Below are 27,193 nucleotides of genomic sequence, written 5' to 3' on the forward strand. Positions count from 1 at the left end.
ATAAAAAGCATTTAAAAACTTATTGTATCTAATCAATACATAGACAGAGATAACTTCTCTTATAAAATGTGCAATTCTTGCACATACAGAAGGAGTATAAGTGATATCATTTCTGCAAGAGATCTATCACCTCCTTATCCAGCTACTGTGGCCACTTTATCAAGTTTGCCCATCTTATGGGTTTCCCTCATGTTATGTGTATGGGGATTGAATTACAGTCCTTCCTCTGTGCATGTTTCCAATTTTCCAAAGACATGTCCAGTTTATTGCATGGTTTGTGTGTTTCCTTTTTACCAATTCTTCAGAACAACTGGTTTATCATCCCTACTTGGGTATGCAACCCCCATGCACACACACCGTATCCTCTGACAATTTCACCCAGCATAAGGTCACCCACTATTGTGTAACTTTTTTGAACTCTTCTCAGATGACCTTTTTCATCCAGAAAACTCTTTTCTTCCTTGGAGTAGCATAGGTGTGGGGATTAACAATGATCCCCACACAACACAGCAGATGATAAAGTATTCATAGACTTACATCGTACTTCTAAAATATCACAGTTTAAAAGTAGGGACATTTGTACAAGCCCCAGCAATTAGTTCTCAACTACGTCCTACCTAGCCATGATTAAGGTAAGATGCAGAATTAAATTTGCAATGCATAATGAAATTTCAGCTGCTTAATGAGTTGTCGCACAACAGTAGAGCTACAGGATTATCTATGAGCTCGACTCCAGCAGCTGGAGCAGGTTTTAACTGTAGCTCTGGCTGTAACTGAGATAAAGAGTTTACACACTGCTGTTCTTTCACTGCTCCTGGTTTTGATCCTGATTCTTTTCTTCCACGTGGATAGATAATAGGTACGTTCCTTGCCCTCTCTTCTCACCACCCATGCCAAAACCTAACCAAGGTCATAGCTAGCCAAGGGAGTCTACACTCACTGACAGATTTTACAACAGCACAAATACCTCATTCTGGCTCAGCTACAGCCAGATATATCTTTCTGTCACACATCTCCCTGCAGCTCAAAGTTGCCTTGTCTCACGTTTGTTGCAGATTAAGCAACATGCAGACAACATACACACTTGCTAAACCTACAACTGTCTGAGCAATTCCCTTTAACCTCTTGGGATATTTGTGTTTTTGGAGGATGATATGGATCAATTAGGCAAACAGAAATGACAGATTATGGTGTTCCTAAACCCTTCCCCATCTCCTCACTTTAAATCACTGAATTAATCTCACTCCTTTGTGAGGTTAATTCACCAGAGAGCACTCAAGCCATGGTTCCCTAAGCAATCAGTGCAATTAAATGTGCAAGTACCTTGGCTTCCTGCTCTTAAAACTCACTACTTTTACTTTTGTTGTCAAAGCAAGCCAGCACAGCACGCACTAATAGGGGAAAGTGCAGCAGAAGCATGGGGACTGTCTTAGCTGTAATAACACAGAATACTTGGAAGGACTCCATTTCCTTGCCCAGAATTAGGATTCAGAGCTAGACAAACCAAGTCCAACACTAATCTAAGAGACTGGACATAGTTCAGCCTCTGCTGCTGTGCTCAAGGCTGAAATTAATTCTCAAGTTTCCACAGCCTCTGCAATAAATCAAGTATTAAAACAGTGATTACTTGTGGACTTAACTAATAATGATGAAATTATGCTGTGCTATGCTGACAAAATATTTATACTAAAACTGTTCAAAAAACGTTACTAGGACAAAAACCTGAGAAACCCATAATGAAAAGGAAACATTATACCATAGTAACAAAATTACAGTGTTACACTGCTGCCTTAAGTGAGTGTTTTACTCTAGCTGCATCTAATTTATACTTATCAATGCAAGCACCTTTCCATAGTCAATGGATTTATTATTCTCAAAAGCAAAAGCCAGCTCAAGACATTACATTAAGCTGATAGACAGAAGGCCAGCCAGTGGGGCAGGGGTAGGGATTAGGTACAAATTGTTCACATATGTTTTTTTTAAATTATTATTATTGGCTATGTTCCACAGCACAGGGGGAGGGGAGAAGAGGGAGGAAGAAAGAAGTAGGAGGGAATTTGAAACTTACTGGTTGACCTCCCCACCATCTGTGATTGAATTTCTCTCGCCCTCGAAGACTGAAGCTGGCATCAAACACTGGGTCATACATCGAATTGCCAACAATTCCATGTGATTCAGGATAGAGTCCCTTTGTGCAGAAGTAGATTAATTAGTAAAACCCTAATGCACACAAATGCAGTGCTTCATAGCTATCTGCAAAATACCACTAAATTATCTTAAAATAAGTATCTTTGTAACTACATAACAGACAAGATTTTTACATCAGATAAGCACATTTAAATCTGGCTGTAGTAATGAAAGCAGTAAGAGGTGACTGAAATGTGCTAAAAAGCATAAAAACTCCTGTTACTCAATATTTCAAGTTTTCCGCAGTTTAAAAATTAGTTTGAGGTCATCAAAGAAAAAGCTTATATGTATGAAAAGAAGATCTATTTGTACTTTCAGATCCTCTTCATAAATGCCCTTTCTGGACACAGTAATTCATTCTCTGCTTACAAGAGCAACACTTACCACTTCCATTTTATAATATTTTATCTTCATGAGTGCTTCTGTTAGATAAGTTATTTTCAAGAAAAAGAATTGAGGCAGGTCACCAAAAGCCATGGCTTTATATCACAATTTATCCTGCAGTAAAAGCAATTCAGGGAGAAGAGCAGAAAATTCCATTCTCTGGGCCCTCTCCCCTCCCAACCTACTCTTTCTCAATATGCTCCTGACTCATCCATTTAAATATTTGTGCAGTGGCTGCACAAAAAAAAAAAAAAAAAAAAAAAAGTTAAAAATTGCAGCTGCAGGTGGAGAGTCACTTATGGCAGCTTTGGAAGCACTGTCAGTGTCACACAGGTGTGGGGATAACCTGGCTGCCAGCCCTGCCACCGCAGCACAGCGATGGCTCCTCTCACTGCAGGGCCAGTGCAGCATCCAGACACCCTCAGCAGCTGCACACTGCCCCACTGGCTTGGGCTGCTCCAGCAGAGAAACAACTGCTGGTTGTATTCAGGGCAGCATTTCATGCATGGGTTTTTTTTCCCCTTAAGAAAACTTTGACCTGTAATTATGCAGCAGTACAAATAACTGAAAAAGCAGGCATAAGAAAGCATAGGAAAGCTATGGCAGTGTATAATGGTGAGATAAAATCCATTTCACCACCACAAAATAAAAGAAAATTCTTAAATACTTTTTCTTCAAAATGAAGAAAATACTGAACTTAAATAAACACCAAAAAGGATGGATAATGAAGCAGTTATATATATATATATATAATTATTATTATTTTAAAACCTTGTTTCCATAGAACACATTTCTACTTCAGTGCAACATTTTATCATGAAAAAATCCTTCCCACGGACTTACAGTAGCAAGGGTGTACAAGTTGGGGAATGTTTTTGTAGGGTAAACAGGTCGCATGTAGGGAGAATGTGTTCCACAAGATCCTGAAAAATCAAATGCAAATGTGAGGAAGCAAAGCTCTTAGACATGGGGGGAAAAAAGCCAACAAAGTAATTTCTGTGACTCAAAATGATGCAGAAACTAGTTAAATTTTAACTAATTTAAGTGGACTTTCTGCTGCTTAACAGCAGTCAGCAGTAAGGGCAGTAGTAAATCTACACATGCACACTTTGTACTTCACAACTAACAACTGAAATAATGCATCCAGATGACTACAGAACCAGCTATATTCCCATGGACTGTTTTTTTTCCTGAGCTAATCTCCATCTGGAGTCATTGGAAGTCTCTTGCTAAGTAAAACAACATGGGAAAACACAGGTTTATTTTAAGTAATAAATACACCAAACTGCAGTCTCACACTGGGCTTTGTAGCCTCAGCCCCTCCCCCCCCCCCCAATCATAAAATCATTTAGGCTAGAAAAGACTTTCAAGATTATTGTACCCAACCATAGCCAGCTACACAAATACGAGGGCCAGTGCACACACACAGGGGGAAAAACCCAACACATTTCAAGGGTATGGGCACAAACAAAACACCATGCAATACCGAGAGGCTCACATATGCAGTGCACCCAGTCCTCCAGAAACCCAAGGGGATGCCCATTCCCAGGAAGGTGAGTGCAGGGCATATTTTCAGCCAATTACCAGGCATCCAAGTGCAGCTTCTGCAGCTACTTATACATATCTATGACTTCTCTGAATCAAGTGGAATATTTCCTGGGCACCTCCCAACTAGCCTGTAAGCATGCATGATACATATCATGTACTAAAGATTAATTTCTTGGCTGACAAAACCACATGAAAGTCACTGATTCTAAGCAGCATTTCCCAAAGAAGCAGCTGTGTGCTGCATTATTCAGGGTGCTTTCAAGTCACCAGTTGATATCACCTAATTTAAAGGGAACTTCTGCCATTTCATCTCCATGCTGACCCTTCTGTTACTCAGTGAACAATGAAAGCAACTGGGCTGGAAGAGACTGTCTTTTATCTTTCATTTAATGACAGAAAATAGATGTACTCACTCAGTTTTTCAATATTGGGCATGACCTTGTTCCCTTTCTTCATATATGATGCACGGAAACCATCAACAGAAAAGATGATCAATGGAGGATGAACAAAGCTAAAGGGAAAAGCAGCAGGAATATAAAGCAGAATTTCGAAATTTTAGTTTTTTTTAATTTTCACTTGCTCATTGAGCCTCCAATAAATCCCGAAGTTCAGTTACTGTATAAACTATATACCTGTAGTATTTTACATACTTTACAGAGCAAAAGAAACTGATAATCCTCACACTTAGTAACAGCCAGTGTTCACGCAGTCAGTGAAAGAGCTGATATCCAACATGAAAGACATCTTCTCTGAACAGCTAGAAACATATAACCCATAAAGGCAAGTGCTTATAGAAGGAGATAGAGAAAGAAATTTACCATGCACAAGTACCCAGGTCAGCACACAATCTCTAGTTAAAAGCCACATGTCTCATGACAGTCTTCTTTCTCAAACAGAGGTCCATGGGGCATTTGGAGCATGCTCTGTATGGCACAGCTCATTCTAACATACTAAACATGACAGTATTTCATGTCACTTTATTACTTTTTGAATTTACTACTGCTACTGAGAGTCAAGTCCAAGCAGGCAGAAAATGTGCCATGGATGGACACACCTGGGTTTTTATGTCACCTGCTGCAGGGGTTAGAAGCTGTCACTGTCACCAGGAGAAGTGCCTCCAAACTATTCTCCTAACAGCACAGGCTGAGCTGCAGCCCAACAAAGCACCCAAGCAGATGCTTGCCTTTAGGAATAATAGTGAAACAAATGGTTTCAAAAGTTACTTACTTTCTCCATGTTACTCATGTGCTCAAATTCCTCACTAAGTCAAGCCTGTACCCCATTGCAATTTAGAAATCGTTTAAGGATATAATGCTAAAAGTACAAAATTCCATCAAAAAAATTGCCTGAACTGTGCTCACATATGGCTTAACTTGAATTTTACTGAAAGCAAAACAACCTAGGCCTTTCCACTGACTTCAGAGGAGTCTGGTTAACATCTCTATACATGTAAGAGAAGCAGGCAAATCCAGCAGCAGGCCACTGAAGACCAAGAGGTCAAAGCCAAATATCATCCATCACTATCACCCAGCTGCTCAAAGGCTAATGCATGACAATATTATGATCCTAAATAAAGGCAAATGCATTACAATATTATGAGCCTAACTGTACAAATGGTGAAGCCCAGGAAAGTATCTAACCCACAGTCGTTCAGCCTGCATGACAGGGCCAGTGCAGAAATGTGGTGGGCAGAGGTCCAAGGCCTCTTGGCCTTGACACAGAGCAGGCAACCACTGGCTTTGCTGCATTTGCCTTTCCAGGTGCAAGCAAAACACTTACCCTGCTGGACATTCAGGAGCCTTTATCTCTTCACAGTCATCATCCACCCAGTGGGTTTCTCCTACCAGAAAAGTCACATTGGAGTTTCAAAAAACAAAAAAGTACAAAATCTGTGGATATAGCTACAGGTTTTACAAAAAATATATATTTAAAAAAATGAAGTCTAGCTCCAGTTAATGGACTGACTTGTTATACTTCCCATGAATAATGAGAATGTCTTTTCACAAAGCTGAACAAGTGATCTCGTTATATTATATTCAACAAAAATATCCAAACTAGTACTTCTACAAGCACCTCTTAAAACCGGAGTTAAAAGTGTCCTTTTGACCGCAGGAGACAGTGGTAACGCTTTAGACAGAGTGGCCATGTATTTTAATTTTTTTTTTATTTTTGATCTGTCAAAAACAGGTAGTGCTGCTTCTGGCTGTGAATTCCCACCCTCCTCCCATCAGTTCTGATGTCTCCAAGAGGTGATTCAGCTGGCTAAAAGCCCAAAACAAAATTCATTCTGGGGAAGAAAAACAACTCTAAATAGTTTCCAGCTGGTTTAGACAGATGATCAGCTCATGGATCAGGTGAGATTCATGCTAAAAAAAAGCATTAAATACTCTTTCAGAGCTAGATTAGTTAAAATTACTTCATGTAATCAACTATTTTCTTAAGGTTTTCACTGCTGAATGCTGTCTATAGAGTGGTTCATGACTTGCACTTTTACAGGTCAGTTGAAAAAAAGAAATCATTAGCTAACAAGCCTACTTCCTGAATCTGGCCCTATTAAAGAAAATTAAATTCAATTAAAAGAACAAAGCAAAAAATATAATCAAAAAGACCTGCAGGAAATATGTGCTGCAGCAATTCCAACTGATCATGACAAGAGGTGGAGGGACAATTTCCAAAGGAAAAAAAACCCAAACAACACACTATCTTCAGATAGGCAGAGGCACGAATAAAGAGGAAACACTGTTCTCACATAAAGCTTAGTCCTGTTAGAGTTCCAGAGTCGTTGAGATAGTTTGTTATTACCCAGATAAATGAAGATTATGTACATTAAACCTGGAGACATACAAATTCCTCTGTCTTGACCTTTGTGAGAGGAAACTCACTGGAAACTCTACCAGTATTTAAGTGGTCTCAGCTTCTGGTTTCTTTGGGAAGGGGTAGGACATTCTACAGGGATTTGTTGGAAAATACGTATTTCATCTGGATTCCCAACAGCAAAACACAAATAAACAAAAAGGCCCATTTTCAATATATGGATGGATCTGGACTATTATAATTTTCTGAACATATGCATTTGTCCAAAATAGTGTAACAATTTCAAACTGCTACCCTTGCCCCAGTAAAGTTAATGAATGGAAAAAACTAAGAACTAGGTGAGATACAAAAGCAAAAAGCTGTGGAGCTCATTACCAAGGATCAGAAGACCTGCTGTGAATGGCAGACACTAGACAGGCAGGATACGTTCTAAAAGAGCAGAGCAGTGCATGAAAATAAAGCCTTCGAAGCCCATCCATTCCCCAAGCAGTGCGGGCTGTTCTGCAGCCATGGTGTGCCAGGGTCATGTGAAGCCCACTCCTCCCCTTGCACCCGTAACAGCCCTTGGATTCTTGCAACTGCTCTTCCACAAGAAAAAAGCCTACAGGTATTATGCCAAGCAGTTTGAGTAGAAGCTTTTGTGACTGGGGTGGAGAGAAGTCTTTGGGACAGAGATAACATATCTAGGAATGCCCCCGCTCCTTCTGAGATCATTAGGTATCCCTGCACTCCCTGCGATGAAAACAAATGTATCTGGACACTTTGGAGCTTTGCTTTAAACTCTTCTTCATCCACCTCCACCTCTTCTCTTTCTACCATTATCTCTACAGGCAAAGGTAACGTCCTTCAACATATTATTCACCTTTGCTAGTGCCCAGAAAATTACAAACGCGATTCCCCACTTTCCCCACCTCATTAAAAAAAAAAAAAAAAAAAAGAGCCAAGCAAGCAAAACAAGGAGAGTTCCTCTTTCGGATGAAAACTCTTTACCCTGCCTTCTATTGGGTGTGCAGAGATAAGAGGTAGAAAGACCAAAGACTTACCTTTGCAAACGACTTGGTAATTAGTACAACAATCTCCTCTACTTAAGCAGTCTTCAGAGCAGTGACAAGCATTGTCATCATTCCTGGTTTCTCCACAGCGATCTTTGGTACACTCCCAGCCCCGAGCTAAAATATTCACAACGTAAGCAAGAACAGGGGATTGTAATGGAAACAAAAAGTATTCATTCACTCACAATGAAAACAGCCTAATCGTTAAAGCAGATATGTAAAACAGAAGGAAAAAGGACCCTTGTCACTTGCAAGTGTGGGAAGGCTCCTCCACAAACACCTGTGTGAGTATTTCTGCTGCCCTAAGGTACTGTATTCCAGGCTCTGCACAATCTGAATGCCAGGAAAAGTGTGGAAAGGAAAAGACAAAAAAGGATCTTCATAAATAAATGGTGGAACCTAAGGCACAAACTAAGAATTCTGATGTTTCTTAGGTAATCTTTGCTTTTCCTCGCAAGTACTACAGTCCCCTGTTCAATCCTTAGAAAATAAGAAAGTAAAAAAAAGACTATATCCATGCAAAGTGATGCCTTACTCCCACCATCCACAGTGCACCCACAGTGCAGATCCAGTACCAACCTCAAAGATACGAAAAAAACAAGAGCTGTCCTTCAAGGAAAAGCATGGCATGGCTGCTGTGAAAACTCCATCTTTTCTCATCTTGCAAATGAATTTAAGACCTGGCCTGTCAAAGTTAGGTGCTCTCTCAAGGGTAGTACATTGCTTTGGAGAAGGGCCTATGGTTTTAAACATATGGTTTTCCACAGTAAGGTCCACCCAAGAAACAATAAAAATCACTTTTGACCACATGTACCCAGTAAAAAAAAACACACATCAGAGCAAGGTCTTTTATCCCCTTTTCTGCTTCATTTGGAATTTATTTCTATAAATGTGTAATATTTACAGATCACACATGTGATAATTGCCTGAACAAATACCTGTGGGAGTATCTGACCATTAGCACAACAGCCCCAGGGGCTATATAGGTATCCATATGCATGTGTGAAACTGTGTGTCTGCTGTGGACAGGAGGGTGAGGAACTGAAAATCTGCCCTTTGGTAGCAGACATTCTGAAAGTCTTCAAAAAGAGCCTCTCATTCTGCAGCCATTTACAGCAGGGGTGAAACAGCCTAAAATTCAGAAAATTTTGGCCTGGAACCAAATTTTTCGTACTAGATTAGCTCACTCTTTTTTTTGTATCAAACTATGAAAATTATATAATCATAAACAGAACTGAGGAAGTCAGGACTTTCAAGCATGGCACATCCATGGGCAATGATATTTTTAATCATTGCACCTTTCTTCTGTCTGCTTAGTAAGTGTAATAATTCAATAAAGCAAGAAAAAGTTCAATGGCAAAAATAAAAGGCACCTGTGTCAACTCTGACCACTGTGCAAACACTGAAGGTACAACTAATAATTTAAATGTACTAGGCTAAGAAGTAAAATATAACTCATATCTCTCTTTGAAGTTCTCCTTACCTAGGACTCATGGGAAAGAATAAAGCCAAAAAAAAGAAAGTTAGCCTATTGCTATATTTCCGTCCCCCAGGGTCCAATTAATTGAAGTCAAATGTTTCTACCAATACAGTAATATGCATCCTAACACCTAGAAATCAGGGCCTGGGACATGGGTAGCAAGCCCTGGCTGTCCCCTGCAACAAAAGGACCCACACCCCTTCAATGATCCTAGCTTCCAAGGCACCCTCTCAAGTGACACTAAATTGCTCCAATATTAAGTTATCAATTAGGATGAAGAAGGATGGCTGACACAAAATTACCAACGTACAGTTTTTACCATGGTTTTTGATTGTAAACTAGAAGTCAGACTGGTGCCAGAACACTGATTTTTGCTTTTAATTTAGTGTCAGAGGAGCTGCTTTTCTATGTGGTATGAAGAGCACCCTGCTTTTTCTGCCCCTGCCATAAGGGGCGATAGGGGTACGTTCCTACTGCTCCTTGCAAAGAAACATGGGCTGCATTTTTCAGCTGAGCTGAGCCTGCCTGGCCAGGGCAAGGTGAGGAGGAGATGAAGATGGTTATGCCAAGGAATAGTGGTTTATCAAGCAGGTCCTGACCACTGGCAGAACCCAGGTGCCAGCAGAGCCTGGCAATGCAGGACAGGAGAGCCACCATACCTGTCTTTAAGCACAGCTCATCAAAGTCGAAGCAGCAGCTGTTGTAGCTCTTGCACAGGTTGTCACAGCGGCAGCCAGGAGGCTCTGCCTCTTGAAGTTCAAAGCATCTGTTTTTGCAGGAGCCAGAGGTATTGATCCAGGGGGAATCTGACAGGACTGTGTGGAACAAGAAACAGGGCAGCATCCATTAGGCTGGCAGCATGGGACAGGGAGCTCAGCCCTGACCAAGACCTTGGATGCTTGCTCTGGGAAAGGGAAGGGAGCAGGGAGAGCAGGAGAATTGTTTGAAGAAACAAAACAAATAAAAGAACAAATTTTAAAAAAAGTTGTTCTTTTGGGGGGGGGGGAAAAAAGGGAAACAGCATGCTGTGATAACATCCTGCAAAGAAACAACCCTGGCTTTACCTTTGTAACAATCAAGAGATCATTAGGAGAAATGTATTGAAGTCTCCAAGGCCCCATTCCAGGAGCTGCAGCTATTCCACAGAAGCAGGCCTTTGTTTTCAGAAACCAAGTGACATTTTCACGGCTGGCTGGGCAGTTTACAGAGGAAAGGACTCCAATTAATCCAAGTGCAGACAGCAGGACTTGGTTTGCTAAACTGGAAGGTGTCAAATGAATGTGAAGCGTGAAAGAAAACTTTAAAATGCTCTATAAATTAATGGAGAAATAAAGCAAGACTTTTTGACGGGCTTCTGCAGGGCACCAAATTATAAAAAACTTTTTAAAAAGAGAAGTATTAAAGAAATCAATAATTATTATGTGTACAAGTAAATGGAGGACTGCCAGTCTGCAAACCATGAATAATGTATTAGACTTCAATAATCTATTTATTAGTAAGGGCCCTTAATGTGAAAGCTGATATATGCCTGCTCTTTTCTCAAAACTTACTATTTTACACACTTTATATATTTTACAACTTTTTCTTGTAGGAGAATTCTACCTAGAAGCTTATATGAAGCAGGAAGTGTGTGCTGTTCTTTAGGGTTAATGTATTTTATGAAATAAAGTAAGCAATGTATGTTATCCTTTAAATACAGAAGTGTTCCAAGGAAAATTTCACAATGCCTTTTGTTCCTTGAGAGACCTATTAAAATTAAGTATTTGAAATTGTCTTGTGTTTTGTTTTCTTTTAGGCCATGGTTTGGTTTTGGGTTTGGCAAACCTCACCATGATTAGCAGTATGACTTTTAGAGGACTGACGCAATGGCACTTTTGGGAAATAGTTGCTCTGATATTTTATTATGTATTTTTTCCTCTACACTTTCACATAGCTGAGAATTTAGTTTCCACATAAACTGAAGGGAAATCTCTTCCCAAATAAGACTGCATTAACTGAACACTATGAGAATGGATGGAAAAGATGATGCAGGGGGAGTTTGGAGTGACATTGTAGCAGCTGATGTTTCACCAGCTCTCATCCCAAGCACTTCCCTTTGAGTGGCACTGACTGGATGCCAGCACAAACTAAATCAGTGAGTAAACCTGTCAGCAAGATCACATATAAGAAACCCAAATGAACCGTGGTTGCAGTTGTAGCTCACGGCAGTGTCAAGGCACACTCATATAACTGCTGGAAAAGGAAGCTGCAGACTCCATCTTTCTGTTTTTGTGGGGTTTTATTTCAATCATGTCAGCTGTGCTCAGAGTGAGTAACATCATACAAAAAGTGAAGTTTCATTCTATAGCTACATACCCTGCAAGAATGCTCTTAGTGAACCGTTAGTATTTTGGCCACCTGAAACTCTAAGGAGATAAAGATTGTGCATCTATGCTGGCAATACATAGATCAGTGTTTTCTTTGCTTATATAAGTAGGTCACAAAGCTACGCCAGAAACTAATCACACGAGAATTGTTTCAAATCATGTTAACACAAATTTTTGGAGCTATGAAGCTGCGGTCCTTATTTTTGATGACAGCTGCTTCCTATCAAATGCTTCTGAAAATCTATTACCAAAAACTATTTTCATGTTATTTAACCTCTTCCACTTCTTTCTCTTTTGGAAGCTAGGTAATATGTAATCACAGAACCAGTGGCCTGCAAATCAAAAGTATAAGAAACTTGAAGGTATTACATACCAGCATGTAAACCTTACCCTGGGCACCACCCTTTTCATTTCAAAGGGTTGAGTTCGAGAAATTTTCAGAAGGCCAAAAAAAAACCCAAAACCAAGGCATCAACAAGTGTTTAGGAAAGAGAAGGTGTAAATCTGACTGCAGATTACATAAGAGACAGTTAACTGCAGCTCAAAGAATGTCTATCTGCTGTAAAGAGCAGCTCATTTATACCAGGAAACCACCGGAATGAACTGCCCACAGAAACTGTGCAACCTCAGAGCTTGAAGATTTTGAAGAATTGCTAGGCCAAGATTATCAGAAGCACTTCTGTAACAACTGACTTGGTCTTGGGATATGGAGGTCTACACAGCTGTTCAACATCCCTTCTAGCTCCATCTTATATAACTGCAAGTAGGGTTTCCATTTCATGTAAGAAAGGTTTAGCCCACCTACCTTGTCCAATTTTTTCACATCTCCTGACAATCACCTCATTAGTGATGTAGCAAATTATCCCAAATCACTTAGCAAATTCAAGTCACATGTCCTGAGTCAATGGAGGACACTTTTCATATCGCAGCACAAAAAAAGAACTTGCTGAATTTCTCCAAGTACATTAAGATCATTTCTTTGTTTCCCACGCTTGACCTTGCCTTTGCAGCCAGACCATGATTTTCAGGTCGTGCACAATGCCATAGCACAAGTACTAGCACATACAAAATAGTTGGAAAATATATCATCAGGAACTCTCTCCCTGGTGAGCTCTTTCAAAGTAACAGAAACCTGTACAGAACAAACTTAGTTTAAAATCCCGTTCAGATTTCCTGCATCCTCCTTTTCAAATTTTCTGCATCGCTCCACAGCTCCTGCAGTCAGATGGTGCAGAAGGTACAGGGACCACAGCCTGAAGATCCTTCTTATTTCATACATAAAGTTTTTCACGTTTTATCTCTGTACATTCCTTTTATTGTCACTAAATTCAAAACAGACATCTAATTGTCTTCAGTGTCATGGATTAGACAGCAAAGCTAAATAGGGCAGTAGTGCCTTTGTGATTCAGTTCAAGGAAGTTGTTACATTTCCATTTTAAAGGTGTTATATTTATCTTAGAAAGTGCCATAACCAACTATTTCGTTTGATTCTGTCTGATTGCAAGGTTTAAAAATAATAAAATCCATTTATTTTAGTAGTAGTGTTTAAAACAGGACTACACAATATAGACATGCTTAAAGAGTCAGAAGGAGACTATCTAGTAAAAATTTGCCATTTTGGATACCATACGGAGCCTATATGAAACAGCAAAATACTTAAAACATCTGGAACACTAGTTCTGCTAGATGATACTGCTATTATGAACTTGCTTTTCATTTTTGCAATGAGTTAAATCCAAATGAAAAGCCACATAAGGGAAAACATACAAGTGTTCCAACAGAAGAAAAGCATGATTCCATTTTTAATGGCATACTTAAAACTACAGCGAGAAGAGATAGAAAAACTACAGTGTTTGTCCATCCAAAGCATTGTTATCCTACTGTGAGCAAGAAACATGCTTCAAGAGATTACTAAGGCCATTTTCCCTGAAAGTACTTAAAAAGATGGTTAGGAAATTCATAAAGCAGATAACTTACAAAGGCAAAATTATGGAAAAATGTGAGCTTTGGTTCTCTACTGTCACTTAAATAATTTGTTTGGTACAAATATTCACATCTCAAGTGTATAGAGACATATATCTGTATGTCTGTACACTGTAAAAAGAGAACAAGAAGGGGTATTTTAGGCACTGTGGTGATACTTTGGCATGCATTTGCAAGGCACAAGGTGAAAAAAATATGGTTTTGGCTCACAGAAGAGTTCTAGGCTATATGAAAACAAAAAAATTTGCTTACAATCATGGCCTACCTCTGGAGAAATAACAAATTGATTTCTACTATAATGCTTGGTAAAGAAAGTGTTTTGTCAGTATAAAATGATTAATTCTCAACATCAAGACACTTGGGGGTAGATAAGCTAAAGAATAGTGAAGTTGAAAAATAGTTTATACCAATTTTTTTTCCTAAATATTTCATCGGACTGCTCTTCTAATAAAGCATAATTGAAAGTCATGCAATTAAGAGTGACTAAGGTTCTTTGATCACAGTGCTTTCAGTTTGCTGAAAACCCCACACATCTCCAGTGCAACTTTTTACTGTCTATACTTTACTGTAGCTATACTGCTTCATGCTTTGCTATCATATTTTTTTTTCTCCTGCAATAAAAGTAGCCAAGCTACATAAACACAGAATGGAAAAATCCTCCATTACTTTTGTCTCTCATTGTTGCACCCTTGACTGGACTAATTCAATGCCAGGTGTTCAGTCAATTCAGTCAATCTCACTTGTAAGCCAATTTTCAATAGATTTCCAAAAGTATCCCATCTCCTGTCCTTTTCAAGAGGTCCTGTGTTTCTTCCTACTTTTCTGGAATGCTGAGCTAACCCTCCTACTCTTGGAAGGAGCACACAGTTACTGTTCCCAGCCCAGGAGGTGTTGAAGATTGCTGGTTGGCTCAGCAGAGTTGGCACTGCTCAGCTGCAATGGGACCCCAATATCAGACCTCTGGGTCTTCAGTAAAAACCAGCTGAGCCCTACCTAACAGTCACCAGTGACAGCAAAGCAGATGGCACTCTGGTGTTGAATGCTTGAAATGTAAATCCTTCCCATCACTATTACACACACTACACATCTGTTCTACAGCTAACATCCTAGACCACTTTTCAAAAACTGTTTTTCAAGTAATTTTTCTTTTACTGCTGTGAAGATAAAAAGCAACAGCCACTGTCTCCTTGATTACCTAAAATGCCTCTACTCAGTGACCAGCAGCCCTGATAGTGGCTGTGATTAAACACCAATTCCTCAAAGAGGGAGGACAGGAGGACACAGATACATTACCAGGAACACAACAAACTCTGTTCATGACAAACAATTTTATAATTAAAATTCACAGGGTATCATTACAGATGGGCATTGCAAATGAAACCCTTTCACTTCAGTTACATTAACCAGCTCTAAGTCAATGACCTAAAGTTTCCTTTCTCCTGCCAAAGGAACAGAGACACTACTGAAGCCTACTTTTTCTTGAATAAAAAAATACTAGTTGTCTGGTTTATACATTTTTCCATTTGGACTGTGCTTGAGCTCACAGAACCCTATACTGCCCCACAACATAAAGAAGAGTTCCTCCTGTGGTATGTTCTTGCTTTTTTTTCCAAAGGAAAAAAAGTAGAAGGAATAAGAAAAGCAGAGGACTCGGTGACAGCACATCTGCGCGAACACCTGCTCTCCTCTCCCAGCCCTCTCTGCCGTCAGATGTCTGCCGTCTACTGTTCACAAACCAGCATGACCTCAGGAGCCACAGAAATCCCAAAAGCTTTTCTCACCAGTGCCTCTTGAAAGCATTAATCAAGTTTCTAGAAACCGCTTCAATAGCTACCAAAATAAACCCACCACCCTTAAAGCCATCAGGGAGTTTCTCTTAGCACTAGAAGGAAGCTGTGTAGGGTACAAAACACTGCAAACACTTCAGGAGCTGATGAGAACAGTCTCTGTAAGACTGACAGTGCTCAGTCCTAAAATAAGCTAAATTTTCCATAGTCACATGCACACAGAGCAAAAGTTTAAGTAAATAGGAGACCTATAGGTGAGTCCCAAAGGTCAACTGACTCAGGCTCAGTGAGTTATTTATTCTTCTCTATATCCTAGAGGGAAAAGGAACAAGCAAACTACTGTTACAGAGTAGGAATGTCATTTATAACATTTCTAACCACAGTCTGTAATATAAGGGTATATGGTGATGTATAATTTATGTCTGTTACTGTACCTGAGACCGGGCCCTCATCCCATTCTTCAGATCTCCTAAACCGATTTGCTGTAAATCCCATGCAGACATTTACTCCAAAGGCAAAAGCAAATAAGGATATAACCTGCAAAAGTAAGCAAAGTAAGCAAAGTAAGCAAACTGTGCAAGAAGCAGGACTTTTGCACTATGCACATTACGCATAAAGGACAGAGATGGTCCTCAGTACATTGGAGCTCCCCACCACTGCAGTTCCCATCACTGGAGCAGCAGCTGACAGCGTCACCGTTGGAGAGTAACACAAACCAAAAGGGGTTTATGAATAAAACATCTCTTTCTGAAGCTGAAACGCTCCTTTTTGTAGGAGCTTATTCAGGAGAGACGGGCTACTCCTCCTCTAAAAGCAAACACGCTCCTCTACTCCCCTACCTGGTGCGAGTGGACGCAGCCCTGCTTAGCCATACCAGGGAATTCTTGAAAAGCCTGCGCCGCACCGTCGCCTTTTTTTATAGTGAGCGCAGAGCTCTGTTTGCTCGGGGAGTTCAGGCTGTTAGCTACGAGTAATCCCACCTGGTGAGGTTGACAGACTTGTGTGATTTGTCCAGGGGGTGATTTCATCATGTTTCACTCACAAATCGCAGCTCCGAGTTCAAGAAGCTCCAGGCATCATCGCTCGCTGCGCCCTCCCCCCAGACGCACACCCGCGCGCTTTTATGTGGTTTTCTCTGGCAGAGTAGGGCTGGCTTGTGCCGCTGCGGCCAAGAGCTGATCCTGCTCGTTTTATTCTCCTCACAAAAGTAACATGCTTAAAAGAGAAACCAAATGCGTCTCCATCTGGCTCAGAGAAGAAGCGGGGGAAGCTCGCTGCGGGCTGCGAAATACAAATGTCCCGCGGGCACCCCCGAAAGTGCCGGGCTGGTGTCAGGTGTGCCAGCCCGGAGCGGCTTTGGGAGCGCCCGGCTCCTCTCCGAGGGTGCTCCCCACGTTCGGCACCGGGCTGCAGAGGCCGCTGGAGACACCTTCGGAGCCGGGGGCAGGGGAGCATTTTTCAACCGTGTTGTCCCGTGCTGCTGTGGCAGGGCAAGGCTCGTATCGATGGAAACACAAGCTGTTTCATCTGAATAGCTGGAAACCCCAGACTGCCAGAAAGGAAGGGAAGTGACACGTTCCCTCTGCCCCACATTTCCCTATTTTCATCAACAACAGAAAGCTTGGCTGTTTGGATAAGCACTTTTATTTACAAAGCAAATGATAATGTTGAACAGAATTACGGTTCAAATCAGTGGCTTAAATATTGTTTGCCAAGGCAAATTATTTACCACTGTAGTTTGCCACGTTTTTTTTCTCTGATGAAAGCTTCTTTCATGAAAGTGTTTACTAACAATTACATTTAAAGGGACAGAGTCAAGGTTTGTAAGCCCTCGGATGGACTGAGTTTCCCTTGGGACCTGTCCCAAATTCTATACTGGCATTGAAAGACACAGTACCGTTTTCTTTAAAATATTTTGCAATATTAAACACGTTCAATTTTGAACTTTGTTTAGAGGTAACTTTTACCTGCTGAAATAACTGCCCCACCGTGTAGCTTTACAGGACAGACTCTAAAATTCCCTTCTCTTTGCTGCCCAAGTGTCATCCTGCCAGCCTTTGCTAGGACCTGATCCTTTTTTATGCAATTTCTTAACCAAAAGTGCTCCATTTTGCAGCTGCAACTTTGCATTGCAAGGCTCAAAGCAATGTAATTAGCTTGAGAATTCCTACACAAGGACATTGTATTCCTTTTCCTTGCACAAACTGAGACTATGAATTCAAGACTCATCTCCTAATGTTCACTTTATCACTAGCTGGGCTGGAAAAAAATTACGCAGCAGTAGGTGCTATTTTTCTAGCAAAAAATTGTGCGTAGAGGTCTAAAAAAAAAAAGAATCAAAAGTTTTACTAGCTGTTTCTATAAAATTCTTCATCCTTAGCCTCTGGTATATCTTGTGGTCAAACAATTTCATCCCCAAACACTGGGCAAGTTTAAGTTCAGCAGTGTTTGACCACAGCAGAAGGGAAACCTAAAGTGTCACAAATATAATTGCTCAGTGGTGTTGCCTATGTATCTTAACTAATGAAGTTAATTATTTCAGAGGAAAAATACGGGAATCAGCAGCCCCAAGCTCTCCCCCAGGCTAGGACCTTCCGATCACCAAGGAACTCGGGCAAAACACAATGGACTTTTCAATTTGGGTGGCCAATTTTGTGTGCCCAAACCAACACATGAAGTCTCTGAGATGCTCTCAATTTCAGAGCCTTTGCTGTTCCTGCCTATCTTCCTAACACACAGGTGCTTTGTTGTTTTTTTTTTTTGTTTTTTTTTTTTTAAAGAAAGTTCCTACATACGTTAAAAATGGCCATTCAGAAAAAAAACCCTGAACAAATAAAACAAAAAAATACAGCATTATGAATTACTTCTACCGATTTAAACATACATATTTCATTCTTCCATTCATGTAACACCTCTGGAGCTTGAAAATGTTACAATTTCACATGAATGCAAGAGCTTATTCTATGTCCATGTTACAAGTGTATTAAATTAATTAACCTTCTTTGTAATGTCTTTTAGAACTATAGATGATGACTCTGAAACTGCTAATCTTTTTCATCTGTGTTATGTAAGACATTTTCCAGTAGCTCTGAACTGAACACAGTCAGATGCACAATGTTCTTTTTGTGACTAGGATTGTGCCTGAAGCTATCCCACAGATTCAAAAGGAACTTATTAGCATAAACAAGGTCTAATGATTTAGTTCAGGAAAAATGTCACTGTTGGGATCAGTGGCAACTAATTTTTTCAGCAACTAATTGCCATTTGAGTAATCAAAAGAGACAGGACTAAAGCTGAAATAATGTATTCCTGGCCCAAGAATTCAGCGATTCAGTGGAAGTTTTAAGGCTTAAATGAAACACATGGAAAAGGAATTTTAACAAGATAATCAGAATATGAAATGCCTCTTCCTCAGTTTTTGTGCATAAAAATTGGCCTTTGGGTTTTCAGGCTTGTATGATTTCACTGATTATTTAGCACGGGATGCAAAGCTTACAAGGAGGCACCAGATGGCGCCTCACAGGAGACATTCATGCTGCGACATTTCCAGTTACAAACATTCACAGTCAAGAATCACAGAATCGTTTAGGCAGGTAAAAAACATTAGGACCACTGAATCCAACCCAATGCCCAACCACTAAACCACGTCCCTAAGTGCCACACCTAAACGTCTTTTAAATACCTCCAGGGATAGTGACTCCACCAGCTTCCCCGGGCAGTTTGACAACACTTTCTGTGAAGAAGTTTTTCCTAATTTCCAGTCTAAGCCTCCCTTGGTCCAACCTGAGGCCATGTTGTCTCATCCTGTTACACCTTACTTGGAAGAAGAGAACAAACTCCACCGTGCTACAGCCTCCTTTCAGGCAGTTGTAAAGAGTGGTAAGGATTTCTCTGAGACTCCTTTTCTCCAGGCTAAACAGCCCCAGCTCCCTCAGTTTTTCCTCATCAGAATTGTGCTCCAGACCCTTCTCCAGCTCCGTTTCCCTTCTCTGGACATGCTCAATGTCCTTTTTGAAGTGAGGGGCCCAGAACTGAACCCAGGATTCAAGGGGCAGCCTCCCCAGTGCCAGGTCACTGTCCTGCTGGCCACACTGCTTTTGATCCAGGCCAGGATGCCATTGGCCCCCTTGGCTACCTAAGCACACTCTGGGTCATGTTCAGCCACTACTGATCAGCACTCCCAGGTCCTTTTCTGCTGGGCAACAAACTGACTGAGGGTGCCCTCAATCCCCTTGTCCAGCTCATCATTAAAGATATTAAACAGAACTGAGCCCAGTACTGAGCCTTGGAGACCGGACACCAACAGAATTTAATACTAGCACCACTCTCTGGGCCCAGCCATCCAGTCAGTTTCTTAATCCAGTCAAGAGGGCACCCATCCAGCTAATGAATAACCAATTTCTCCAGAAGTATGCTACTGAAAAAGGCTATTCCGTAGAGTTAATATAAGCAAGACAGTACTTACAGTCTTATATAAAACTCATTTTTTCTTGAGCAGTTTTTCTAATGAGAAAAGGAATGCAGAGAAATCAAGGATACTGGCTGAGGTTGGGGATGGAGTAGACTCTAATAAAATGAGCCTTTTTAGTTACTCTTGTCAACTTTGCACTGGATGCAATTGGTGACTAGGGGATCAAGGTGAAAGCCTCCAGTAGGGTTGACAGCAACATGAAAGACAGAAAGATTAAGGACTTCCCTATAGTGTCCCAGAGCTCTCATCCTCCCAAACACAGCATCCACATATAGTTGTGGCCATGAAAACAGTCAGTTGAGTGCACAAAATGGCAATTTCAAGGAACAAAACCTTTTGAGAAACCCTAGGAATTTAAATAGTATTCATAGCAAGTGTACAAGCACTGGGAAGCCAAATGAACTTCCAGCTGGCAGAGTGAACATGGGGACAGTTGAGTACTTCACTGATGACACTCTGAGTCTTAATGTAATCAAAGAGGCACAACATATCAAGTAGAGCTGATTCCTGTGTATAGAGGACTTTAAACCATGTTTTTGTTACAGAGTCAGAGAATGGTTAAAGTTGGAAGGGGCCACTGGAGGTCATCTAGTCCAACCTCTCTGATCAAACAGGATTCCCTAGAGCACATTTCTAAGGATGGTGAATATATCCAGAGAAGGAGACTCTACAGCCTCACTGGGCAGCTTGTTTGAGTGCTCAATCACTCTCACAGTAAATAAGTTCTTACTCACATTCAGGTGCAACTTTAGAAGGCCTGACTGCTGAGGAGCTGCACCACTATGCCCTCTGCTACCCCGTGAGCCTGGGGAGACCCACAAACCAGGCTGTGCTCGCATGAAAGCACACCCTCCTCACCACAGTTTCTCAAAACACCACCAGTCTTCAATTATCTGTCTGCTCATCACTGCCCCGAGGGGAATGGTATGCAAATCATAGTGCCTGGTGCCCTGGAGGGCTGTGCTGAGGATGCCTTTCTTGGCCAGAAAGATCCATAAAGCAGTGCCAGACCCTCGGGGACAATCATGGACAAATTAAAGTCTTCAAAATTGCAGTTTGCTGCAGCCCAGCCCCTGTAGCACCAAATGCCTTAGGAACATATAGGCCCATCAACATTTCTGAGCATCCTATATAATGCCTGCAGGGTTCACAGGATGGGGGGGAGAGCACCCAGATCCAGCCCAAACTCAAAGAGTACCATGCAGCAAAGCTCGTCACCTCACCCTCATGTTCGTGTCCTGCTCAAAATACAGGGAGAGTGGGTTCATGCCTGTCTGAAACTGAGTTCTGCCTACCCAGAGACAGAAGAGGAACCACTGGTCAGGGGAGGACCTGAGTCCCTGTCTCTGCTTTATGTGAAACATTTGTATACTCACTGGGATAATGACTGAAACACTGGTGAGCAGAGTGGTGAGAAAAAGGAGGACATAATGCAGTAGATAAATAAATTCTCACACCCCACATCAGATAGAACAGCTTCAGTAGTTCAGTGAGGACTGTGGATTTGGTGACAGCACTGCAGCTCCAGAAGCTGCCTGTGATGCCTGTGGAGGGGTCTTAGCCCACGTGCACCCTCCACACACAATCACCCTTTGTGGTGGCATACAAGCAGAATAAGGTTTATAAGTGAGGTTATGTCTTAGCAGGACAGCTAAGTCAGCTGGAAAGAAGAGAGGAGTTTTCAGTGACCTGGAGAAAGCTTTGGGTACCTGACTGCTTGTCTCTATCCCAGCAGTGCCACAGCTAATACACCACCCACTCCAACATAGGGAATTCACTTCTCACTGCAAACTGCACACAACAGCAGCAGCATTAACACCACTCCCATATCTATGCCTTCCTCATCTTCACAGAAACTAACATATACCAAATTCAGTTTATGGACAACACTACTATCATGAAGTAGACCAAGTACTTCACTAAAATGCTCTGAGAATTATATTTCTTAAGATAGTAATAAAAAAAATTCTAGCAACTGCAGGATAAGAACTGTTCAGTGATGAAAAATCTTCAAGGAGAATATGAAGGAGTGAAACACGGAGCCAAAAGGCCCATATATGTTTTTAGCACAGTCCATAAAAGGTTGCGTATTCAGATCCTCACTCTTGTTTTTCACTGCTTGATATGGGGGTCGCAGGTGCCCATTATCAGCATTACCCGGGTCTTTTTCAAAGAGCTGTAGATTTCAGTGGTGTGACATCCACCACCTACCCCCTAGACAGCAGTCTGGAGGTTTCAAGGTCCTTGCATGGTACCTTGTGTATGCCACATACAATCACTATTAATTTATTTGAACTTTACAAGTGATACAACCTATTGCATCCCACAAAACCCATAACCACTTTAAATTAATTAATTAAAGCTAAATGAGAAAAAAAACCCAACCAAAACAAAAACTAACAAACAACAACAAAAACAAACAAAAACCCCACTAGGATGGGAAAGCTACCTAAGGATGCAAAAAGCGGGTATTCTAGAACTTCAAATCATATTTCTAGTTTATTTCTGTGATTTCTATGTAGATCCTTTACCATGTTCAAACCTTTCTCAGTAGAATATTAGCTTTGAATCTCCTGTGTGTATATAAAATTTCTTGTGGGGACTTCTACAATAACCCTGTAACATATCTCTCTGACTTGATTGCATTTACCCTCAGCTCAAACTGTACTTTGGCACATTTTCAAGGTCAAGGCTTGGATATGATTAAAAAATTTCCAAGTGCTAGTCTCCCCTACAAGTAAAATATGGATACAATTAATACTGTTTACTTTGTTTTCTTAGCAAACAAAAGTTTCTGTTTGTTTGAAATACTTATTTTCATGTTTTCAGCACTTGGATCAAAAAAAGAAATGTTTTAATTAAGATCTTTCTCCTAGTTAATCTAAAAATACCGCACTGATATTTTCAAAACAGAAAAATCCTATTTGATTTCAGTTTAAAGAGATATGTCACTAGGAATATTGTTCTCAACTTGCCTGCAGCTGAGGCTTTGGACATGCTTTTCAGCATCAATATTCTGCAGAAAGATCAGAGTGGGGTCAGGCTGGAAACAGAGGATTCCCACATAACAAGTAGGGGCATGCCTTCAGGAGGGCACATTTTCCTCCTGGTTCTATGTAGGAAGAAGAGGCATCTAAGGCTGAAGTATTAGCTGCTGTTATATGTGTTTCCGTCTATGAAAGTTTTTTTGGGTTTTTTTTGGTATGGTAAATGAATGCATGAACGTAGAACAGACCTTGGCAGTGTTGCAGTTAAGACAAAAAAACAAAACCCAAAAAACAAAACCCAAAAAACAAAACAAAACAAAAAAAACCACACAATAAAAATGCTGAGGGCCTTCTGGGCCTTGAACCTCTGCATATGAGCATGAGCCTGACTCAAGTAGATCTAATTTTTTTTTTGCATAAGGACTGCAGGTCTACACCACTAAATGCAATCAGTCCAGCACAAAGAGAAGGAAATCCTGAAGAAATTAGGAGAGCTGATGAAGAAGAGATGTCCTCTTAAAAACTACAATTATTAAACACTGCCTAAACTGCCTTATCTGATTCACAGGGCACAGGAACACTTATGCCCGTACAAAAGGAACTGTCCAGGCTTTTGTTCATGGACAAATGCATATAATGGGGATGCAGCTAACATGTTAAAAAACTTGATCCCACCTGCAGCCCTTTTTTGGGTGTACTGATTAATCTAATCAGTAAAGATTAGATAAAGAAAAGATAAAGAAAGACGCATCTTTTTAATGTATCCCTAGCTGTTGAGAGGGATGAGGTATTCCAGTACCTTGGAAACAGCTGGTTTTTCTGCCCTTTTCCTACAGAACAGAAATAAACCCAGCAAGAAGAATCCAGATACCTAATGTCTACCACCAGTCCTGGCAGACGGCCAGGTCCTTGCTATCTCTTACATCCTCTCACCCCAACCATTTCTAGAGATACACTGCAAATCAAAACAGGTTAAAAACTTCCCTTTCTTTGACAGGACAATTGGATGAGTTTCCTGTCCTGGTTCTCAGCCCTGGCAGCAGTGAGACACAGAGAGCTGCAAACTGCTGCTGCTTCCCAGCCCCAAGCTGGACACTGTAACTGAGGAGCATCCGTGGGCAGGGGAGCGGGGAGGGGGCAGGGACAAGCTCTGGTCTCCCCCCACTCCCAGGGGAGCGGTGTCACCGCAGCTTTCACTGAACACCCTGCACTTCTTAATAGGCATCTGCTGCTGCCTGTTGTAATGGCACAGCACAAAAGCCTAAAACAATTGCATCTTGCTTTTTGGGTCATTTCGGACAGATGGGCCATTTTCCAAGCATCACAAATTTTCCTAAGTTGAAACATGTCACCAAAAGTTCAGTTGAAGGTCACATTTTTTTTCTCATTTCAGCTGAGTGCAAAGATGACAAATATAAGTACAAAGGGAAAAACATCCTGTTGGAACAGTAGTCCCTGTTTTCTACGAGTGAGAAAAGTATATGCACCATTTCAACAACAAAACAATGTGATCCATCGCTGAATGACTATTCTTAAAACCCGTGTCATAATGTGTAACTGAATAAATTTCAAAGTCTGAAGGAATGTAATATAAAATTAATGAAGAAAAATGCTAGTAATCAAAGATATGCAACTCTGCATGATTTTGTGTAAAGATTATCAGGGTTTTTTTTAGGCAAATACTTTTTTTACTTTCTCAGCATAAAACATTGGAAAGGAATAAAGTATTTTTTCTAATGGATTAAGCAAGTAAACTGCAGGGAAACTCAGGTCACTTAAATATTAATAGATTTCTTCATTATTTTAAAGCAAACAATCTTACTGGGTTAAGTTTTGCTTAACTCATATTTTGGTTTTTTATTTAGCAAAACAAGACTTAGAGAAAGAAACAGTTCATTGGTTTAGTGATTGCTGACTGCTGTAGACCAACAGCAGCTCTGCTTTGCTCAGCCTTCAGAGAAGGCTCCCCACCCTGGTAAATGCCCTTTTCACAGCAGACAAGACTGAAACCAGCTTAAAATTATACTTGTTGAAGATTTCTGTGGCAGAGACAGATGTTCCTGGGTATCCACCAAGAACCTGCAAAACTATTTAATTTATTGTCTTTTCACTATCCATGGCTAACCCTTCTCCCTGATACTGAAACCAAACAACTTTGATGGCAACATCTGATCCAACCCATGTAAAAAAGACTTGAGAAATTACTGATCTGGTGAAAAGAGCAGGGACATCTCCTTTGCCAGCTGCAGGGATGGCCTCCAGCACCTGCCTTCCCTGCTCAGGTGCATGAACTCAACATTTCAGTCTTTTGGGAGAGGAAGAACATTATGATTAAATCACCTTAAAAAAAAAACAAAACAACAAAACAAACAAACAAAAAAGAAAAAAAACATCTAACAGCACACTTTGGGCAAAGAAGCCAGGATGGATGATGGAAAGAGGCAAGGAGCAGCAGTATGTTTAGGTGACAACTGAAGTCATTTGAGGAGGAGCACCCCTACCGCTGTGCAAACTGAGGTCCCTTAGCACTAAGAGCAGGAGCACAAACTTCCTCTGTGGTAGCTTGAGTTGTGAAAGGTGGTTTGAAAATGGGTGTGGGACTATAACTGCATGGTCATACCCCTGCTTGCTGGGAGCCTAAGTCTGCTGAAGCATCTGCTTGATTCTGCAGATTATTCCAGCGTGGTTTTGGAAGGTACTGAATTAAAAAAAAAACATATTAGGAAAACTTCTCTAGCTTCCTACTGTCATGCATTATGAATAAAATAAATAAGCCAAACCCCAAACTCCATTGTATAAGGGCAGGTGGAAGTACAGTCAGACTGCAGGACAGATGGCACAGGGGAGGAAACTTGGAGAAGTGGCAGATTCAACACTCAAACCAGGCTCAGTGCTGCCAACAGCAACTGCCAGGACAGCACAGTAGATGAAGGGGACCCAATATCCCATGACTGTCACTGCCATCTCCTGCATCTGTGGGGAATGCTGGGCTGGCTTGACAGAGCAATGGGAGGGCAGAAAAAGACATCTTAGTGTGGAGGGTGAAAAAAGACAAAATATATTAGGAGAACAGAGCTTTGGAGACTCCAAAAGGGAATCTCCTTCTTGTTCCTGCTGTTGTGGAGTTTGGAAGGAGGAAAACATCCTTGTGATCTCTGCCCTATTGATAATGCTTTTACAGTTGTACTCTACTGCACAAGACCACTATATGTTAGGGAATGTCAAAAAAGTAGAGCATCTTTAGGTGCACTGAATGTATATAGTCAAGCACAAATGACCTGAGTCAGTGCTTTTGGATTTGGCAGCCAGCTGAGACTGGGACCCTTCAGGTTGTTTCCTGTAAGCAAGGACTTAGATTCTCTGGTACAATCCTGTCATTCACAAGAAATATACAAAGAAATACTGTTCCTGTGAGCAGGGAAAAGAATCCTATTATTATGGATATCCAAAAGGCACTTAAGGGCTTCTTGCATTTCTCCCAGATGAAGTGCCATCAGCTCCAAGGGAATTTCACCCCATCTTACAGCATTGCCTCTGTTCAAGATGGAGTGGTGACCTTTTCTGGGGTTTGCCTATTGTCTTCACTACCAGTTTAGCTGCTCAGCCTCAGCATGGAAAGAAATAAAAAGGCATTTACAGGTGATGGCAACTTAATTATTTACGAAATATTGTTTCATCAGGACATTTTCTCTTACCCTCATAACGACCATCTTTTCATCCACTGGATGTTTATGACTGTCCCAGCCAAAATTCAAAGAGCCTTTGAGGAATGCCTGAAATGACTGAGGAAGACATACCTCACTTCTAGTATCACCTGGTGCAGGCACCAGATTGCAGCCACAAACTCATCCTCATCTTTCTCCAAAGAAAAAGCTGCACCAAGCCATATTTTCTCTCTATACAGCCTGTGAAGTCTTTAGTTATTACACTGACCATCCCTCACTGGACCTGATACAGATGAGTGCCAGCTCCCACCATCCCATTCACACCTGAGGCCAATGCTGACACATCAAACCATGAGCTGGTGCAGCTGGAGGGGCACTGATTTGTTGCAGTCTTTGCAGTTGCAATCAGAATTTCCCTGTCCCCTTTGGTAGCTCCAGCACTGAATTTGGTGCAGGGCTGGTCCCCCTT

General features: G+C 41.0%; 1 protein-coding gene across 1 annotated transcript in view; it reads right to left on the bottom strand.

Moving 5' to 3' along the window:
• Positions 1–16,473, bottom strand: part of ENPP2 (ectonucleotide pyrophosphatase/phosphodiesterase 2) — a 55,794-nt gene extending 39,321 nt beyond the window's left edge. Inside the window, exons 1-8 of the mRNA XM_062503700.1 lie at positions 16,441–16,473; positions 16,036–16,138; positions 10,125–10,280; positions 7,977–8,102; positions 5,899–5,959; positions 4,533–4,630; positions 3,415–3,494; positions 2,069–2,188 (exon numbers count right to left, since the gene is read on the bottom strand). Coding sequence (XP_062359684.1) covers positions 2,069–2,188; positions 3,415–3,494; positions 4,533–4,630; positions 5,899–5,959; positions 7,977–8,102; positions 10,125–10,280; positions 16,036–16,138; positions 16,441–16,473 — 777 coding nt within the window. The remainder of the gene's footprint in view (positions 1–2,068; positions 2,189–3,414; positions 3,495–4,532; positions 4,631–5,898; positions 5,960–7,976; positions 8,103–10,124; positions 10,281–16,035; positions 16,139–16,440) is intronic.
• Between the last annotated feature and the right edge of the window lie 10,720 nt (positions 16,474–27,193).

Source organism: Cinclus cinclus, chromosome 1, assembly GCF_963662255.1.
Source record: "Cinclus cinclus chromosome 1, bCinCin1.1, whole genome shotgun sequence".
Taxonomy (NCBI): domain Eukaryota; kingdom Metazoa; phylum Chordata; class Aves; order Passeriformes; family Cinclidae; genus Cinclus; species Cinclus cinclus.